At 32.5% G+C, this 19,741-nt stretch overlaps 1 protein-coding gene across 2 annotated transcripts; it reads right to left on the bottom strand.

The window, feature by feature from the left end:
- Positions 1 to 10,133: 10,133 nt before the first annotated feature.
- On the bottom strand, positions 10,134 to 17,276 carry EMB2656 (ARM repeat superfamily protein). Of its 2 annotated transcripts, none has more exons than XM_012982843.2 (12): positions 16,835 to 17,276; positions 16,017 to 16,217; positions 15,601 to 15,746; positions 14,341 to 14,609; positions 13,802 to 13,890; positions 12,947 to 13,094; positions 12,430 to 12,869; positions 11,839 to 12,335; positions 11,698 to 11,758; positions 11,336 to 11,608; positions 10,872 to 11,133; positions 10,134 to 10,697 (listed from the first exon to the last, which is right to left on the bottom strand). In XM_012982843.2, exons 1-12 carry the CDS (start codon positions 17,195 to 17,197, stop codon positions 10,375 to 10,377), a joined length of 3,072 nt encoding a protein of 1,023 aa, XP_012838297.1. In that variant the 5' UTR covers positions 17,198 to 17,276; the 3' UTR covers positions 10,134 to 10,374. The 2 variants fall into 2 exon arrangements, with proteins under 2 accessions (XP_012838297.1, XP_012838290.1); XM_012982836.2 differs by having other exon boundaries at positions 13,802 to 13,893; positions 16,835 to 17,247.
- Positions 17,277 to 19,741: the final 2,465 nt, after the last annotated feature.

Here is a 19,741-nt window from a genome sequence, read left to right as displayed (position 1 = left end):
CACTAGCCCTAGGTTAACCTATTGAGACAATTTTTCAAGTATAAGGAGGGAAATCGATGCAATCAGAAGTAGAAGGAGGTAAAATAATATTGAACCAAAGTACAAGGGGGAAAGGGTATAATAAAATGATCTAATGCGGTTGTAAATTATAACTTGTATGTTGAGCCATATTATTAATATAATAAATATATTATATATATTAAATTATTAACTTAATTGGGTTGGCCTTATTCGAGTTGAGCCATAGTAGCTCAAACTCGTCTTATAAATAACCGGGTCTAAGAAATGACTCAAACTCGGTTCGGTTCACTAAAACTTAGGCTCGGCTCAAATATAATAGGTTAAACAATCGAGCTTTTGTTGGGGCAACTCAATTGCCGACCCTATTCTAAATATTGAGCCAAAATACAAGGGAGAAAGGTGTTATAATAAAATGATCTAATGCAGTTGTAAATTATAACTTGTATGTTGAGCCATATTATCAAAATAATAAATATATTATATATTTAATTATTAACTTAATTCGGTCAGCCTTACTCGAGTCGAGCCATAGTAGCTCAAACTCGTCTTATAAATAATCGGGTCAAAGAAATGACTCAAACTCAGTTCGGCTCACTAAAACTTAGGCTCGGCTAAAAAATAATAGGTCCAAACAATCGAGCTTCTGTTGGACTCAACTCAATTGCCGGTCCTACTCTAAATATTGAGCTAAAGTACAAGAGGGAAAGGGAGTATAATAAAATGATCTAATGCGGTTTTAAATTATAACTTGTATGTTGAGCCATATTATCAAAATAATAAATATATTATATATTTAATTATTAACTTAATTGGGTCAGCCTTATTCGAGTTGAGCCATAGTAGCTCAAACTCGTCTTATAAATAATCGGGTCTAAGAAATGACTCAAACTCAGTTCGGCTCACTAAAACTTAGGCTCGGCTAAAAAATAATACGTTCAAACAATCGAGCTTATGTTGGGCTCAACTCAATTGCCAGTCCTACTCTAAATATTGAGCCAAAGTACAAGAGGGAAAGGGGGTATAATAAAATGATCTAATGCGGTTGTAAATTATAACTTGTATGTTGAGCCATATTATACAGTAGAACCTCGATAAATTAATAACCTCGCTTAAATAATAAATTTTCCCGGTCCCGACTCGGGGACAACGTGCTAAATTAATAATTCGCTAAATTTATAAGATAATACACATTCGAAAATTTTAAGAAGCCCCATATATTATATAAATTAATAATTCATAAAAATAATTCTTAAATTACATGGTACAATACATATTTAATAGATTTATGAAGGTTTAATAAAATAGAATTTCATTGTCGTTTGTTTCTTGTTGAAGTTCACATTACCATCAATCTCGTGCCTCACTTTTCTTAACACGGTTAGAACTTCTGGTGTAACTTTCGTATAACTCAACATAAAATTGTTCAATACCATTGTTGCTTTAAGAGTTTCCGTTCGTGAAACAGGCTCTATAGTGCATTGAACTAATGGTACAATGAATAATATACACGTAAGAAATTAAAAAAAATGTATTTATTGAAAATAATGATAAAAATAATTTCATAAATTAATAATTATTAATTAATGTATAAATTAATAATTATTAATTTATCGATAAGTTAATATTTCGCTAAATTAATGAAATTTCGATAGTCCCAACTGTATTAATTTATAGAGGTTTAACTGTATATTTAATTATTAACTTAATTGGGCTAGCCTTATTCGAGTTGAGTCGTAGTAGCTCAAACTCGTCTTATAAATAATCGGGTCTAAGAAATGACTCAAACTCAGTTCGGCTCAACTAAAACTTAGGCTCGACTCAAATATAATAGGTTCAAACAATCGAGCTTTTCTTGGGCTCGGCTCAATTGTCGGCCCTACTCTAAATATCACAACCAAACAGAAAGTCGAGTAGAAAAATGACTTTTTCCTACAACCATTAACTGTAGCAAAAAGTATCAAATTCGTAGTAAAAAAAATTGCCAAGGATTTTTCCAGAAGCAGATACGGGTGTAGCAACAAATTCTTATCTGCGATTTAAACAAACAAGAAATACTTGCACAAAGATAATTTATTGAATTAAAATAAAATATTGCGGGTTACAAACTCTAATTTAATCCTCCGATTCTTCTCTCAAGAACAATATTTGTTTGACTTTGAATTTCGGAGTCGGGTCGTTGATTTGATCTTCTCCGGATTTGATTTGTATTTGAATAACATATTCCAAATGTCTTGCGACTTGAATCTAGGATCGAACGCTGAACTTTGACGGGTTTTGACTTGAAGATCTTGGAGTTCTTGATGGATTTGGCCCTTCAATCTTCCTTCGATCTTGATTTGTTCTTGAAGATTTTGGAGTTCTTGATGGATTTGGCCTTTCAATCTTCCTTCGATCTTGATTTGTTGAAGAATGCCCTCGATTTGATGAAGAACGGCTTGAATTTGTTGAAGAACGACTTGAATATTGTAGAGAGAATTTTCTCCTACGGTTTTTCTTCTTCTTCAGTTGTGTTTTTTATTGTGTAGGGAGGGTCCCTATTTATAGTGGTAGAATAAGAGTCCTACATAAAGTCGTTTTGATGACGTGGCGCGATTTGATTGGCTCTCTTTAAATTGATATTTATCTCTTATAACTTGGAAGAGAAGAAATAATGCTATTGCCCAATAATTAATTGATAATTATCTCCATGACTTGTCTTGCAAGACAAGGTATAATTTAATTTAGACACAATTTAATTGGCTAATTTAATTAACCAATTAATTAATTTTATGCGCCTATTACGGACGGTAAATGGTTGTAGCAAATACTTTTCTGTTACAAGTCCTAGCATTTATTACGACTCTCAAATTGTCAAGTAGTAAAAGATACCTTTTGTAACGATTTTTTACAGTACCTAAGAAATTCGTAATAAAACGTTATTTTCTACTAGTGAGTGGTCAAATAGAACTGCCACTGTAGCTATTTTTCCCAATTATATTGCTTATATACGGTGTTTAGTTCTAATATCTACCAAAAAAAGGGGGGGATAGAAGCAAAACATGAAAAGACTTGTAGGAAAATTATCAAAGTTTATTATATACAATTATTTAAAGAATTTATATAAAGTAGTTAAGAGTTGAGAAATGTTGGGGAGTCATCCTCCACTGTACAAGACGACGTCGTATAATTCAAAATGTTGTTATCTCGAAAAATAATTTCTATTTTCATCTTCTTGGAGCCTATAGTGCACACTCTATCTCATATGTAAATCTAAGAATCGGCAATGCATTTGACGAAGTTCATTGAGTATGTATTCTTTATATACGCGTGAAATTATAGAGTGGTTAGACTATAAAAATATAGCGAAAAATTGAAGTTACCTAAAGACAATATTTTAGTCCTTTATTAATCTACACTTGTTAAAATAGGATTGAAAGTAGGATGGAACAGATTAAAATTAATTTTTACCAAAAAAATTCAGTTATTATCAGAAGTTCAAAACTGAATTCAATTCCAATTTCCAAAAATTTTAAAAGCTAGAAATTCATTCCAATTCCAAAACTTATGGAAGTTTTGGAATTTCAAAAATCATATAACTTTTAACATCTTTTAAAAGTTTTAAAAACTTTCATAATATTTCAAAAATAAGAACGCCGACTTTCATAAAATCATAAATATAAAACTACTAATATGATAAATTTTAATATTTTAAAAATAACTATATGATTCCAATAGCACTAAACACCTATTTTCAAATATCACAAAATTCTAAACCCTTCAAAAATAATAAAGTCTAAATTAGGGAAGAAAGTAGAGTTTTTGTAACGTGAGAAATGGCGAATAGAACTTTCTTTTACATGAGAAATAGCAAAGGAAAGACTCTGTTTGACTCATCAACATGGCTAATAACGTAAAAATATAATTATATTATTAATTTATTTTACACTAAGTGAAATGAATAAGATATAATATATATTATTTATTGGTATATCTTTCGGAAAAAACTCGGATTTTCTGAAATTAATTTCGAAAATTAAATCAGATCAGAAATCGACAATTCTAAATAGTTTTTATATATTTTCAATTCCAATCCAAAAAATCGAATATATTAGAAATCCAGAATTAAAAAAACTTTTTCCAAAATTGGATCTTTTCGTATTGAAACCAACGCAAATTAAAATTTTTAATAATTTCAATATTCAAATCTTATTAGAAATTGGAAAATAGAGGAGGTACATATATAATATGAAAATGTCAATTTCTTAAATCATTAATAAGTTTCACAACTACCTATAAGAGAAAATACTACTTAAAAGAAATAGTATTATTATTTTCAATTATGTTGAAGGTCAAGTAAATTTGTGGTCTAAAAAAGATAATATAAAGAAATGGTCCAAATTTCAATGCTATCATGTATGAACATTAGACAAGAAACAAGTGTACGTGCAGCACTTGCAAACTGAATATGTATATGTTTTTTATATATATTAGGGTAATTACAAACAGCCCTGAGGTATGGTCAATTTAAAAAAAAAATCCTCTTGTTTGGATAATTATATCTATCTCCTCAACTATGATTATTTCTTACGTTTTCACCCTTATGGTGTCAAATTCAACATAATTATCTAGATTTCGTGGAATGTGCTCTAGTTTGTACTCGTTTTGTATAAAAATACAGTTTCTGATGCACCACAATCTGATATATATATACAAACCAAAAAACACATATATTATGATCATGTTGCTTCGAAATCTAGAGTTCGAATGGGATAAAACGGGTATAAAAGTCATAATATTCCATATAATCTCGAAGATTCCACTAAATTTGAAGAGTTGAGAATGTGGTTGTAATTATCCAAACAAGAGGGGGATTTTCGTAATTTGACCATACCTCAGGGGTTGGTTGTAATTTACCCTATATATTAAAAAAAAAAAAACACACACACACACATATACATATATTAAAAAATTAGGATAAATCTGCTCATTAACTAGCAGACAACAATTGACCTGTTGGTTTGTAAGTATTGATGCAAAGGGACATAAATTGGATGCTTCTGATGAAATTTACTAGCAACTTCCCCTGCCAAAAAATTATGTCATTCAATTCTGTCCCACATCGGAACTATATTTTATTCTTGATTTCAAATTGAAAGTTGAAATGGCCAACGCATATTTATATATTCACTATATATAAGAGTGATTTATAAAAATTAAAAAAAAAATTTGCATTATTTCAATTGTTAAAGAATTACCTATGTCATAAATAATGCTAGTATTTTGCCTTGTGCGTTGCACGGGCGGATATTGAAAAAAAGACATAAGATAAGCAAAATTAGAAATTTATAAACACATATGATATGTATAATAGCAAAACAATGGAACACCGAAAATGTAAAAATTCCACTAATTGCGATCATAATCTAAATATATATTTTACCAAAAAAATTTAATACACATACCGTATTTAGTGGGGAATGGAAAAAAAAACAAAATAATTATAAAAAAAATGTGTCCTATAAAAAAGAGAGAAAATTTAGTGCTCGAGGAGAAAAAAAAAAAAGAAGAAGAAAAAAAAAGAAAAAGAAAATATTTAAAAATAAAAAAAAAATGGGAATAAAAATTGACCGTGTTTAGTGGGCAATGGGGAAAAAAAGGAAGAATGAAAAAAGAAAAAACGAGAACAATTATAAAAAAAAAAAAAAAAAACGAAACGTGTTCTATAAAAAAAAAAGGAAAAACAAATATTTTTGAATGTGCCGTAAAAAAGGAGAAAATAAAATAAACAAATACTTCACAATTTAAAAAGAAACTAATTTTAGGGTTTTGGGGGCAAACCTTTCTTTTATATATAAAAAGATAGCAAAAATTCTTCTAATACCCCTTAATCATGAGTTTTTAGGGTTAGTTGCTAAGAAAAAATGAATCCTTAAAATTTTTGTACCAAATAAAAATACCGTTCCATTTTAATAGTCGTTTTTAGCTTTGCACATTATTAAGGATTTCATTAAATGTGTTTTGATTTTATGAAAATGTATGTTTTTAGACTAAAATGACCTTATTTTATAATTAATACTCCCTCCGTTATATGTCGTTTTCTGTGGTTATGTGTAGATTAAGATAGTCAATAAATATGCATAGATTGTACCAAAAATAACATAGTAAATACTAAAATACCCTTGTCATTAATTATTTTTTAATTAACTAATTAAGAGTGATAAGGGATAAAATGGATAAAAATGTTTTTAATACCTTATTGGAACTCTAAAATGACAAATAATTTGGGACCAAAAACACTATAAAAAAACGTATAATAAGGGACAGAGAGAGTAAGAGAGAAATTAATTTAAAGGAAGTATTAGAAATAGTTAATAAGGGTATAAATTAGAAATTAAGTAATAAATGGGGTATTGGAAATCTAAAGTGATAGATAATATGGAATAAAATATTTTTAATAAAAGACGGTTATTATGTAACAGATGAAGTATTAGATTGAATATAGAAGTGACCAATGTAATATACCCATGTAACCTATGTAGTACGAACACGAAAATGAGGAGAATGATACGTAGAAACGGCATATCCAAAAATGGGGATACGTGAATTTTATTCCATACAGACATGTTCGAAATAAATTTTACTCCAATTTGTAATTGATCATTAAATCATGTAAATAATTAGGGAAGTAACAACAATATTTGAAAATTTGTTATTCAAACATGTTTTAACTTTTTAAAATTTATAAAATGGCCCATAAAGTGTACGGTAGGTGCCCTCGAGTGTCCGACATAAAACGTTTCTTTTTTTTTTTTTTTTGAGTAATTCAAGTCATTACAAGGGAAAGTAGGGGAGGGGGGACTCGAACCCTAGACCTTTTACCCTATTGGTAAGGCTAGGTACCAACCCTCCTAATGAGGGTTGGTGACATAAAATGTTTCTTAAACACAACAATAATAAGAAGTTAAAATATTCGTGCTGCATGACGTTTATTTCATCTATATAATACATTTTAAAAAGGAAAAAGAAAAAAGGGGTGTGAAAGCATATAAAATTCACGCCCACACAAATTGAGAGGAAATCTGTGTGTTTTTTCCAAGTCTACGATCTTTGGATTTATTGCACAAGAGAGACTTCAAGTCATGCCACTTCTTTTAAATGTTAATTTTATGTCACATAGCTAGGGGCATTAATAGGGCTGAAATGTGTGGTAAAGATAATATATTTTAGGCTTAAATACAAAAATACCCTTGTGCAGTGCACGTTGTGTATATATTCTATGTACTACATATAAATACGAAAAAACTCTTTTTTTTATTTATGTGTAGCACAGAAGTATTTAATACAAAGTTCATAGTATATGAGTGTTTTTGTATTTAATTTTATATTTTAACTAATCATAATAAATTAGAGATTTTTTAAAAAAAAATTATATTAAAAATCTTTATTCTTTTACAAATTGAAGAAGTAGAGGAGGGGCAAAAATTCAAATGCTAGAGACATTAATAGTAGAGACGACGTACCAAATCTCTAAATATAAATAAAAGACTCTCTTTCTTCTTAATAAAATAAAAATAAATATATCATATCATAATTTAAAATAGGGTACACCAAAAAACAAAACCAGATTCCAAAGAAAAAAATCTAATTCCAAATGTTTTTTTTTTTTTTTAATTTACTCAAGTGCTTTTACATTGGAGAAACAACTCAAAGGGTGATTTCAAATTATGGAGGAAGAGCAATTCAATGGTAAAATATTAAAATGGATTATCAAATATTAATTGCGTGGTCGTTTTTATTATTTTAATACACATTTACTTTAATATCATTAAATGGATTATCAAATTTTAAATATAAGTATAAATATATTTTATATTTAAAATTGATACATCAATTTATGATAGAGTTTTTGGGTAGATAATGTTTTGATACCTCTTTTCCCATAATACATTTTTGCATATTCGAAAGTTGAATATCAAAATAACTACCAATTTAATTATTTCATTGGAGATGAAATTTTAAGTTTTGGACCATTAAAATAGAAGTTTTACCATTTAATTACGCGTTTGATTCCTCCATTGGAGTTGCTCTAAATCATCTCATTTTAAAAGAAGCAAAAGCAAGCGTTCGTATTGCAAACACTCAAAATCTATTTCCAATGCCATAAAAGCTCACAATCAGTTTCAAATGTTTTTGCAATCACCACCTAAAGTCTTAACGATACTTCATTTTGCAAATTGTTCGAATCGCAAGTTTTGCAGCTTAGAAATAAATTAACTTTATTTCAAAATGATTTTTCAGTTCAAATTTCTATAAGAATATTTCATATTATTTTGTCATTTTAGATACAAGTTTTGCATTATCTTTGTTTCTCATTGCCTCTCCCATTCCAAAATTTTATCAAACATTAATTCTTACAGGTGGAGAGAGTAATTAGTAATAAGAAAAGAATTAGTTGAAACTATGTAGCACGGACATAGAAACTGTGATACGGGAAAATGGATATAGGGAAATGGCATGTCCCAAAAATGGGAAGTAAATTTGAAAATTTGCTATTCAAACATGTTTTTCGGCAGGTGTCCTTCGAGTGTCGGATACGAAATGTGTCCGAAACACGAAAACGTTGAGAATTTGAAGTTTTCGTGCTACGCATAGATGATAAATCATCACGCAGTGTCGGTGTTAACATCAATTAGGATCAGCAAAACTTGTTTTGCATGAATTAATCTTATATAATTATGATCATCAATAGCATTTCAAGATATTAAACAAAAAAAAATTAAATAAATAAAAGTTCATTGTCACATAATTTTGTCAGATAGTGTGGTAATTGCGACGCAAAAGGGCGGCAATCATTTATTTAAACTACCAATTATTAAACTTAGTTACATTAAAATATTTTGCAATAGCCAGTTGGGCAATAGTAATATTAATTAATTATTTTCATTAATTAATTAATTGTATAATATAATATGTGATGAAGTATAATTAGTGTCAAGTAGTTAGGGTGGCTACAGCCTACAGGCTTCAACTTCCAGATTTAATAGTGATCAATGCTAGGCCGGCCACCGGCATGAATCTTCCTCACTCTTTATAATAAAATTTATTAATTATTTAATATTATGATTTTTACATATTATTTTATTTTGATCCAATAAATTTTATCGAGTAAAATCTCATCGTACGACCAATAACTACTCCGATTTGTACACACCCACGATTATTTAAATATCTACAACATAATATTTGAGTAGATAGTTTTGGAGTCGAGCTGGAGAATTAGACCGAAAACGAGATTCAGGTTCAACTAATAGAGAAAATGTGTTCATTCGGCTCTTACAACGTACACAATCACACATTATGTGGCACACTAGGGTTTTTGCGGACAAACGATCAAGTTAGATATCCCATCTTGATAAAACTTTACGCTCGATCAAACGAGTTAAGAATATGTGTACGTTAAAATATTGCACATGATATATCATTTGTAGAAAAGGGTGTCATAACTTTTCATTGTGAAATTTGTCGAATTCTCTTTATATGGAATTCAAGGGTTGGGCATGTTAGGTTTAAACCCAACTTTGGTCTTCTAATAATTTGTAGATTCAGTTAGGCATATATGTTTTTTATTCGGCTACTTGAGCCAGTTGATTAAGTTTGGACTCATCTGTAAGCAAGCAGATTAAACTACCGGAAACCACTGCATTTAGAAATAACAAAAACGCAAAAAACATATCATTCTAACAAAAACCGAACATAAATAGATACATAATTTGACCTTAACCTAACATTTTACTGCATCGGTTTTAAAATAAGTGTCTTTTAAGGGGAAAAAAACGCGCATACAAATTAAGAAATCTAATAAATAGCTTCCTTTTTAGCAGAAAAGCCCTAAATTGCCCCATACAAACCTAGAAGAAAGATTAAGTAGTGGTACAAATTAATGAGCTTGAACAATTACCGATAAGGGCAAAATTGGTAAAAGATGTTCAATTTTGTCTGAAACTCTAAAGTGATACTTAATATGGGAAAACAAAATATGATCGAAGTGACACTTATTTTGAAATGGATGAAGCGCTACTTAACCAACCATAAACACAAAACCCACTAGCATTTTGGGCTGAAAGACAACGGAGTTTCCGATGAATCGCATCGGAGTCGAAGATCATCATTCAAATCAGCATAGAATACTCTAACACATACAAAACATTACATCAAACTACACAAAAGATCGTCATTGTTTTCCGCTACCTTGTACGAGATGCACAACTTTCACTAGTCATCACACCAATTTCACAAACAACACACTAATAATTCTGCAAAATAGATAAAGTTAACAAAATAGTTAACCACACCTGCAGACTTACTTCAAAAGATTCAAGAATCATCGTCAGAAGTCACATCCGAATCGACGTCGTCGTCGTCATCTTCATCATCATCTTCGTCTATTGTAACTGTAGTCTTAGCTGTCATTCTGCTCAGCGCAATCGTCTTGCTCGCCCTTTGAGAACGGCTGTTAGTCACAACAGGTGTAGTAGGAACTACGGAAGTAGGAGAAACTTCTTCGTCGGATGAAGATGATTCTTCGTCCTTTGCTCGTCTTCTTCTTGACCGGTTTTGACGTGTTGATTGCGGTGCTGGAGTTGGGGGCACTTCCGTAATTTCTTCCACATCGAAGTTGATTTCTAGATCCAACTTACCTGTTCGTAAATCGAGCATTATAAAAGATAAATACAGAAACCAAAGATATCCATGAGTAGTAAGGAGACAAAAACAACTACTAATTCGTACTGTAAAATGTTGTAAAATGCGTAATGCGTAACTTCAATCAAAATGAATGAAATATTCTCCATGTAAAGAACTATTGGCATTACCTAAAATCATATTAGTTTGCTCCGGCGACAATTTCTCATCTGGACAGCTGTCAATCGCCTGCAAGCGTTCAAACATCTGCCTCAATTCTTTAGTCAGATCCTTTTCAGCTGCGACAACTACACTCACGCGGTTCAAAATCCTCTGCATGAGTTTTATGACCATTTGTTCCGATACCCGAAATTGAAGCGAGACGAGTGTTTTACAAAGTGCAGCCACATATGATTTTTCTGCAGCTGTTTTCTTGCGATTGAAGCTAGCCACCTTCGTGTAGGAGAAAAAACAAACCATCATATGAAATAAATAGAATATCCTAAACCCGTAATCCTGTACTACTAACTAAAAACATTTTACTCGGTGAAGTTCATAAAGAAAGAGTTCTAAAATAATAAACTAAATTAATTTTCGAATAGGAAAATTTTGAATCTCCAATGTAGTATCATTAATAAAATTAAACTATAGATACCTCGACTGCAATGCGTATAGCAAGCCCTTCCTCTCCACTCTCGAAATCAGGTAAGGAATCTGTCTCAGCATCAGGATTCTCACTTATATTTTCGTCTGATTTTGTAGTCTCCTTTACAAATACAGGAACTTGCATCATTTGCAGCATAAAACGTGAAGCTTGCATAGCACGCTTACGCATATTAGACACCATCATAGTAGACCCTGCGACATTTCCATTTATACCAGGCCACAATGAACGGATAACTGGCATAAAAGCCTTCGATAAACATTTCTGCATTTTCAGCAAACATGAAATAAAATCAAGATTCAATAACCTCATAACAAAGTGGATAAATACTCTCATCAACTCAGAAGTCAGACCTTGTGATTTGCAGAAAGGGATGGATAATGCTCGAAGAAAACCGACAGGCATTGTTTCAACCTACAAAAGTCAATATTATCAAATCAGTTAGCAACTTCGGATTCCGTGTTTCGCGTATATAAATAGGAGAAAAGAGTGACCTTTGAAGCTCCTCATTTTCGCTGCTGAAGTACAGACTAATGAGCTTTGCTAATAACAAGTGATGTTCTGAAGCAAGTGATCCAGGAAACTTATTACTCAACAGAAGTATTTTCGCCAAACCTTCTCCAAGAATATCTTCAATTGACCGATTCTCGTCAACGTCTACAAAATCGGCCCAATCATGTTCAAGCCCAACGTGTAATAAATCAAGAAGTTCAATATCCACATCTTCGCTTCCACTGCAAAACTCAACAGGGGTCGAAGAAGACGTTTTAGAGAGATTGCAGTTCATGGCTTTGTCCATTTCATGTGGGCCGTGCCATACTGCAAGATCGAGTAATGCCTTAGAAGCAATTATTGTAACTGTGGGAGGACCCTTGATAAACGAACATCTTAATTGCTTTACTATATCCTCGGTAGGCTTTCTTTGTAACACTCCGAAAAGGCCAAGGCACCTAATAGAAGCCCTCTGTACATCCAAGTTAGAATGCTTCGCCTGCATTAGACAACACACCAAACTAAACACAATAGCAACAAGAATGTCACCCGAAAAAATGTAAAAACACAATGAAACAAGGAAAATTTCATACCCCTGGAAGCAATAAAGAGTGAAGAATTTCATTAGGGTCAATGGGTTTTCCTTCCATCTGGCGAAAGGAAGATGTATTCTCGAAAAGAAGTGCGACGAGAGCAAGACAGTGCAGCCACTGTTTACAGTCTGCTGTTCTCTCCCTACAAGACCGAGCCACCTCTTCTACCACTGTAAGAACAACTTCTTCAAACTCTCCTTTTGCTGTATGGACTTTCTTTGTCAATTCCGCAACTGCGTTAGCCCAATGTTTCTCCCCTCCCAAATTAAAACAATCTCCAATGAATACTTCATTTCCATTATAATCCAGTTCATGATCGAGGGCTATATGCAACAAATCCTGAACAAATTCACCGGCCACCTTTCGGTTTGAAGTATCGGAGAAATCAAGCATAGTACCAAGAAGTAGCAATTGCCTTGACACGAACCGGTGATTTGTCCCTGTAAAAAATCGGATGGCGTAAATATTTATATCATGGAATTTAACAAAGGATGTTAACTGCTAAATTTTCACCCACCGGCAGTAATGTGAGCATTAACCAATTCAACATATTCAGAAATTGTGGCGGGAAGAATATTATCGAGAAGATCATTGCTATCTGAAGCTTCCTCTGCATATACTGCTGATTCCATGCCCTTAGCCATAGCAGCATCAGATCCCTTTTTCTGATTGACATTATTTGGAGAAAATCTTTAGTGAAAGAGCAGCAGGATATCATTACTAAAATTTCTTCAAGATGGGATATTTTTGCCTTTTCAGCATCATATAACCACATTTATAGATAATTTTATCAATCGTTATACAGGAACAAAATTCACGACAAATTGTTCCAATACATCATATATACTGTTGCAAAATGCTAATCACCAAAAAGACGAACCCAGAACTCAGTTGTGATGCAAATTCTTAGAGAGTCTGTATGTAACTTTACTCTATTTCGTCATCACATCATTCAAACATCAAAAGTTACGAAAATATCAAAAAAAAAAAAATTATCTCCCATGTGTTTATTTTCAAATGCAAAGTTAAGAAATGGTGAGGTGAAGTTTTCGACATCAACACTCGTTTTCATAAGCCAGATGGAATAATCAACCATATAAATGACTAGATGGAATATATTAAAAAGAAATTTGCTTAAGTGGTGTAAGGAGGATCATACATGAAGGTATATCTTTCAAATTTCTTGGAGGTTCTACTAACTATTCATTTCGAGAAATAATATGGGCCAGAACGTCGTTAAAAAGCTTCCAAAAACATATTTAAATTTTTCCTCAATGTGGAGATAAAATAGTTCTTCTACAGAAATTAGCATGAAAGTTCTTTAAAATCGAACAACAAAGTGAGTAGCTGCTTGTCAAGACCAAGTACTTACATGTGCTTCCATGTGCAGGTGCTTAGTGACCATTCTCCAGAAAAGAGCAACTTCTGCTTCCATTAGCTCAATAGAATGATCGCAGGGTCCTGCTTCAATATATCGGAAAAATAAAAGATTATGAATACAAACTTAACACTAACAAGTTCTTCGATAAAATCTCGATAAATCAACTACAATAACATTATCTGGAGGATGATCTACAACTATGTTGACTCCAAAAACACAAACTGTGATGTTTGGTTTTTCTAATGTTATTTTTCCATTTTTTGTAAGCACTTCTCTAGAGCTAAGCACATACTTCAACAAGTAATATGACCTTCCAGAACATTAAGCAAGCAAATACACAAAATCGAGGTATAGCTTTAATCACAATAAGGAATAGCTGTTATTTTTATTTCAGATTGTTGGACAGTGATTCATGTAGCAGAAACTAAACTGCATCTGTAGTGGAATTTCTGCATATACTGAGAAATGCTGAGAAGTATCAAGTGTCAACTATAAGAATTCGTTGTTTTAACAGTAAATCAAGATTTTACCTTCTGCTGAATCACCATTGGATTTAAAAAATTTACGGAGTGTTTGACCATCTTGCAATTTTACCAATCCTGCTTTCAATAGATTGGTCATTACTGATTCCCCAACCGATTCGTAGGTTTCAACATCAAGATATTTAAGTAGTTCTATAGGGTCTCCATTGCAACATTTCTCAAGCCATTCATCTTTCATCATCCTCAAGCACTCCTTTGCAACAGCTGCGGAGCGATCGGCAAGCCCCCTCTGAAGTATATTTGTTCTGAACTTGATGCTGAAAAACACATATCATGTAATCAAGCAATCATTGTAAAGCAGATAACTTTTTCTAACCCTCCACAGAATTGCCTCCAAGTTGAAGAAAATTATCAAATTATGTATTTCCTATCAAGTTGAAGACTTGCATCTGATCAACCCTCATACCATTTTCCACATATCATATGTAAGCATCACATTTTCAGACCACTATGCAGAACTTAGAACAAAAGACAACTTGGAAATTGCAGCATTGATGGAAGGCGAGCATATATGAACACATTTGTCTAGCAAGTGAAGAATGAAGGTTCTAAGCCGTGTTTTCCGTCTGGATTTTTGTAGTTCTCTCATTTTCCTAATATATAAAATCGTCTCATTGTCACTTTATTTCTGGTTAATGTCGTCTTTTCTCGGCAAAATCTTTAATACAAAGAGTTTTCTAGGATCATTTAAATCATTCTGTGCATATTCTGTTTAATAGAGAAAGTTCAATAAGATCAAGCTATATTTATATCTTTCAAAGCGTCCAAGGATGTAAAGTGGCACATTGCATAACTGGATGACAGGAAATGAGTATATCATTGTTCAGATTCATCCAAGATATTCTAGCCAAAAACAGGAAATGGAAAATTCACAGTACTTAACAGTAACACATTGCTTCCATATTGTAGTATATGACATTTCAGAGTTGCTACTGAAGTTCAATGACCTAGTAAAAACTCCAGAAAAATTACAAAAATCCCCCAAAAATAGCAGGCCCGACCCACCATTAGTCCATTATTAGTATGTTTCATTAACAAACTCCTTCATCCAACAGAATTTGGTTATGGAAGATAAAAGACGATTATCAGATTGGAGCAGTTTCGATAAACCTACACAAAACTCTTGAGTCCATCTTTACATTTACTACAAACACAAATACTAAAGAAGAACGCAGTGGAAAATGAAATTATATAAATGCATCAGAACGAGAAGAATGAAGATACTATAGGCATACAAGATTGAATTACCTGAGGCTCTGTAGCGGGAATTTACTGGCTAGAACAAAGTATGCTGCCTTTCTTACTGATTCACTCACATCCAGGGTGCAATCGATAATTGTTAACAAAGTTGCACTTGAAGGAGGCAAAGACAACACAACTATTTTACGAACATCCTGCACAATTGCAATTTTCACGTTGACGGTACATGCATGTAAGTCCTGTATAGGGAGAACTTATACTGTTCTTTCGTGTAAATAATTCTCCTAGTGTAGCCAATTTAAACAATTTGGTCGATGCAGCAAACAGAATTCAAATACGAAATTCTTAATTTAGCTCCCCACGAAGACATTAGAGAAGTGAATAACTATGTCATGTAGAAATATAATCAGACAAATCAGAGAGAAAAGCGAAAAGTGCATTCACAAAATAGGTTAAAACTTTACCCCATTCTGCTCGAACGGCAGTTTCTCAAGAAACAAATCAAGAATGTCGTTCTCTGAATCATTTACAAAGCGTGCAAGAGCCCTGACTGCAAATGTTCGGACTGAAGGAACCTTATCACACACACGTAATTTCATGCACTCTATCACCTCATCCCAAAGTCCACTGCTCACTTCTGCATCATCTGGCAACCGCATAATGATCTGGACAGAAAGAAATATGTAAGTTTACTGCCTGGTTTTATTTCACATCAGGCCCAGGTGCCGACTCAGTGAACTGGCATGACAAGATACCAAAATCTAGTAACCTAGTTGCTTGGTTAACCAGAAAATAATTTGATAATCTCATAAAGAGCTTAAAATCCAACACACGGAAGAATAACATGCACTTGAAATCAAATCTTTGAGAATATAAACCCCAACGACAACCAAAAATAGACGAGGTCCATAACTTTCTCATCCATCACTTATTCCTGACATGAAAATCAAATGTATACCTAATTACCAACCTAAGCATTCCCTCAACTTTCAAATGGATTTTTTTTAAAAGCAAAAGAAACGAAAATTAGATCCCTCCCTGCAGTTACCGCCAGCTATTACTCAGCTCCAATGCTACTATTATCTAGATGATACATCGAAAACAAAAACCATAAAGTACCAATTTATAGTATTCCTCACATTTTTTTATTCAAGACTTAATTTTTCCAAGAAGAAGAAGCTTATATCAGACTTCACAAATGCTAATCCAACGTAATTTCATGAAGCCAGAAGTCAATACTGGAAAAAAAAAATTAAATTAAAAAAAAATAAAAATTGCATACCTCCGAAACGATCTGGCAAGCCCTAAATCTCGGAGTCCTATTAGCTGCGGCAGCAGCCACGAGAAGAAAATTGAGGAACTTCTCCAGAAATCCATCGCCGGAATTGCCTCCCCCGCCGCGCGAGCAAGCGAACACGGAGGCGAACTTGATAATACGTTCCGCGGAGGCGGTGCGGCGCTGGAAATTGAAGAGTGGGGTTAAGGCTCCGCAGAACGCCGCGCAGAATTCGGCCGGCGGCGACGAAGAGCGGAGGGAGGCGAGCTCCTTGAGCTTGCGGATGTGGATGGCGTTCGAGGTCCGAACATCGTCGAAAACCTTGGCAATTTTGCGGGACAATTCGCCATTTTCTTCGGATATCGCCATCGGAATTTCTCGGAAGAGCTCTGTTTTTTGAAATAGGTACTGAATTAATTTGAAGCGGGAAAAAAGAGAAATGGGCCTATTCCACTCAATTGGGCTTTATTTCAGTAATTTGAATTTACATTTTTTAGAAATTTTCTCTCTCTAAAACTAAAATGGTGTTTCGAAAAGCTTTTTGAAAGTGATTATGAGGTTTTTTTTTGCTCATAATTTATTTTCACGTATTTGGAAAATTAACTTTTACTTTTGCTTCTTATAAAATAATCTGCTTTAAGCTATTTTTTTTAAAGCACCAATAACCCTGCATTTTCTATTTAAGTTCATTTTTCGCAATATTTGCAAACACCCCTAACTTTTAGAAATAAATACTTAAAACTGACTTAATTCACAATCACTAACTTCTGCTTTTAGATAATCATTTGCAAACACCACCTTAAAGTGGTTCCTTTTTTTAATTTTTTTTATCTAATATCTAATTATCAATGAAAAACTTAATTAATAGTAGTTAATATTAACAAATAATATTTAATTATTAGTTAATAGTTATTTGGTGATTAATGAACAATTAACAATATTGAGATCTACCCTTATGTGGATTTTAATTACATAGAGACCCCTAGTGTATTTAAAAAGAGACTATTAGTGAGAACCTCCTCCACCTTTATTTTAATAAGGATGGATCCAGCTCCTTTTTCTTTATTAGTGGGAGACCCATCCTTTTTTTATTCTCAAATTTACCCTTTCTCTATTCATAACCTATTATAAACTACTTTGATACACTTTTATTTTTTTATTATTTTGTATTTTAATTTTAATTTTCATTTTTTTATTTATTTCTTATTTAAAAAAAATATTTTAAAAAAATATTTTTTTGACTTTTTTGTTATACTTTTTAAAAATATTTTTTACTATGTTTTTTTGTCTTCACTTAAAACAACTATATTTCAATAAAACAACTATTATTAAAACAACTGTTATTAAAACAATATGATTAAAACAGCTATACATCTCCAACAACTCTCATTTATCAAAATCAACTATTACATTCAACTAAAAAGTAATAAAAACAACTATATTGCTGACGAAAACAATTATATTGTTGTACGAAAACAACTATATTGTTGTACGAAAACAACTATATTGTTGTACGAAAACAACTATATTGATGTACGAAAACAACTATATTGTTGTACGAAAACAACTATATTGTTGTACGAAAATATCTATAAATCTGTGAATAACACCACACAATTTCAACAAAAACAAAACCAACATTATACTATTGATTGAACACAAAATTAGCCTTCTATATAAGAATTCAACCAAAAACTCCAATTAAGAAAATTAAGATTCGAGAGTTGGATTCAAAAAAAAAATCAAAGAAGAAGAACAACAACAACAATGAAACAATGGGGCGGTGGTCTGTATTGAAATCTCAGACGCAATATCAACCCTAGCGCCGCTGCATAATCTCGTCTTTCTCTCTAGCGAAAACCCTAACGCCGTCCTTGACGAGAGAATCCCAGGGGTGAAGACCATCTTCTTTTCGCGTCGGTGGAGGGAGGAACGCCGTTGGGAGAAGAGAATAACGATGGCGGCGCAGAGATTGAAGAGGGTTGGAGGCGGTGGCAGAACACAGATGGAGGAGAGTTGGAGGCGGCCGATATGTAGAGAGAAAAGAGAGAGAAGAATAAGAGAAATAGAGAGCGTGAAATAGGTTTAATTATTTTAGATATAATAGGGCAAATTAGGTATATTAGTAATGTCTAAAATAATATTAATTAATATAAGGTGGGGGGTTTTCACTAATAATGAAAAGGAGGTTATATCCACCTTAATATAAGTAAATGAATTGGGGGGGTTTCACTAATTATCCCATTTAAAAATAGGGTGTTGCTATTTGCAGCGGTACCTTTTTTATTTAATTTTTTTGTTTTTCAATTTCTCTCTCCTATTCCCAAACATTCTTTAGAAATTCGAATTTCGTAATTTTTTTCGACATTCAAACCGTAGCAAACGAGGCTCGATTCCGGTAAATTTTCAATATCCTACTACTTTTAATTAGTTTTATTTCCAATTTAGGTAAAAACACATGTTTAGGATTAGATCTAGCAAAATTTCGAAAAAAAAAAATTTTAAGCTCCCGTTTTCTGGAGCACGGAAACTCGAAGAACATTCAAGTTTTCGTGCTCTGCAGAACGGAGGATTCAAGCATTTTGAATCCTCCGTTCTGCAGAGCACGGAAACTTGAATGTTCTTCGAGTTTTCGTACTCCAGAAAACGGGAGCTTTAACTTTTCGTGCTCCACAAAACGGGATCGTCAAACTGATTTTTAAATATTAATTTTCCGAATTAAAAAATAAAAATAAAAATAAATTATATGAATCTCCCGTCCTGCAGAACACGGGAACTTGAAGATTCTTCAAGTTCCCGTGTTCTGCAGGACGGAGGATTCAAAATATTTGAAGTTTCCGTTCTGCAGAACAGGGGAACTTGAAGAATCTTCATGTTCCCGTGTTCTGCAGAACGGGAACATCAATTTTTTTT

The sequence above is a fragment of the Erythranthe guttata genome, chromosome 11 (assembly GCF_056151865.1).
Source record: "Erythranthe guttata isolate IM_541 chromosome 11, IM_541, whole genome shotgun sequence".
NCBI lineage: Eukaryota > Viridiplantae > Streptophyta > Magnoliopsida > Lamiales > Phrymaceae > Erythranthe > Erythranthe guttata.
The sequence above is the reverse complement of the archived record's forward strand: the minus strand, read 5'-3'. Positions and strand labels throughout refer to the sequence as shown.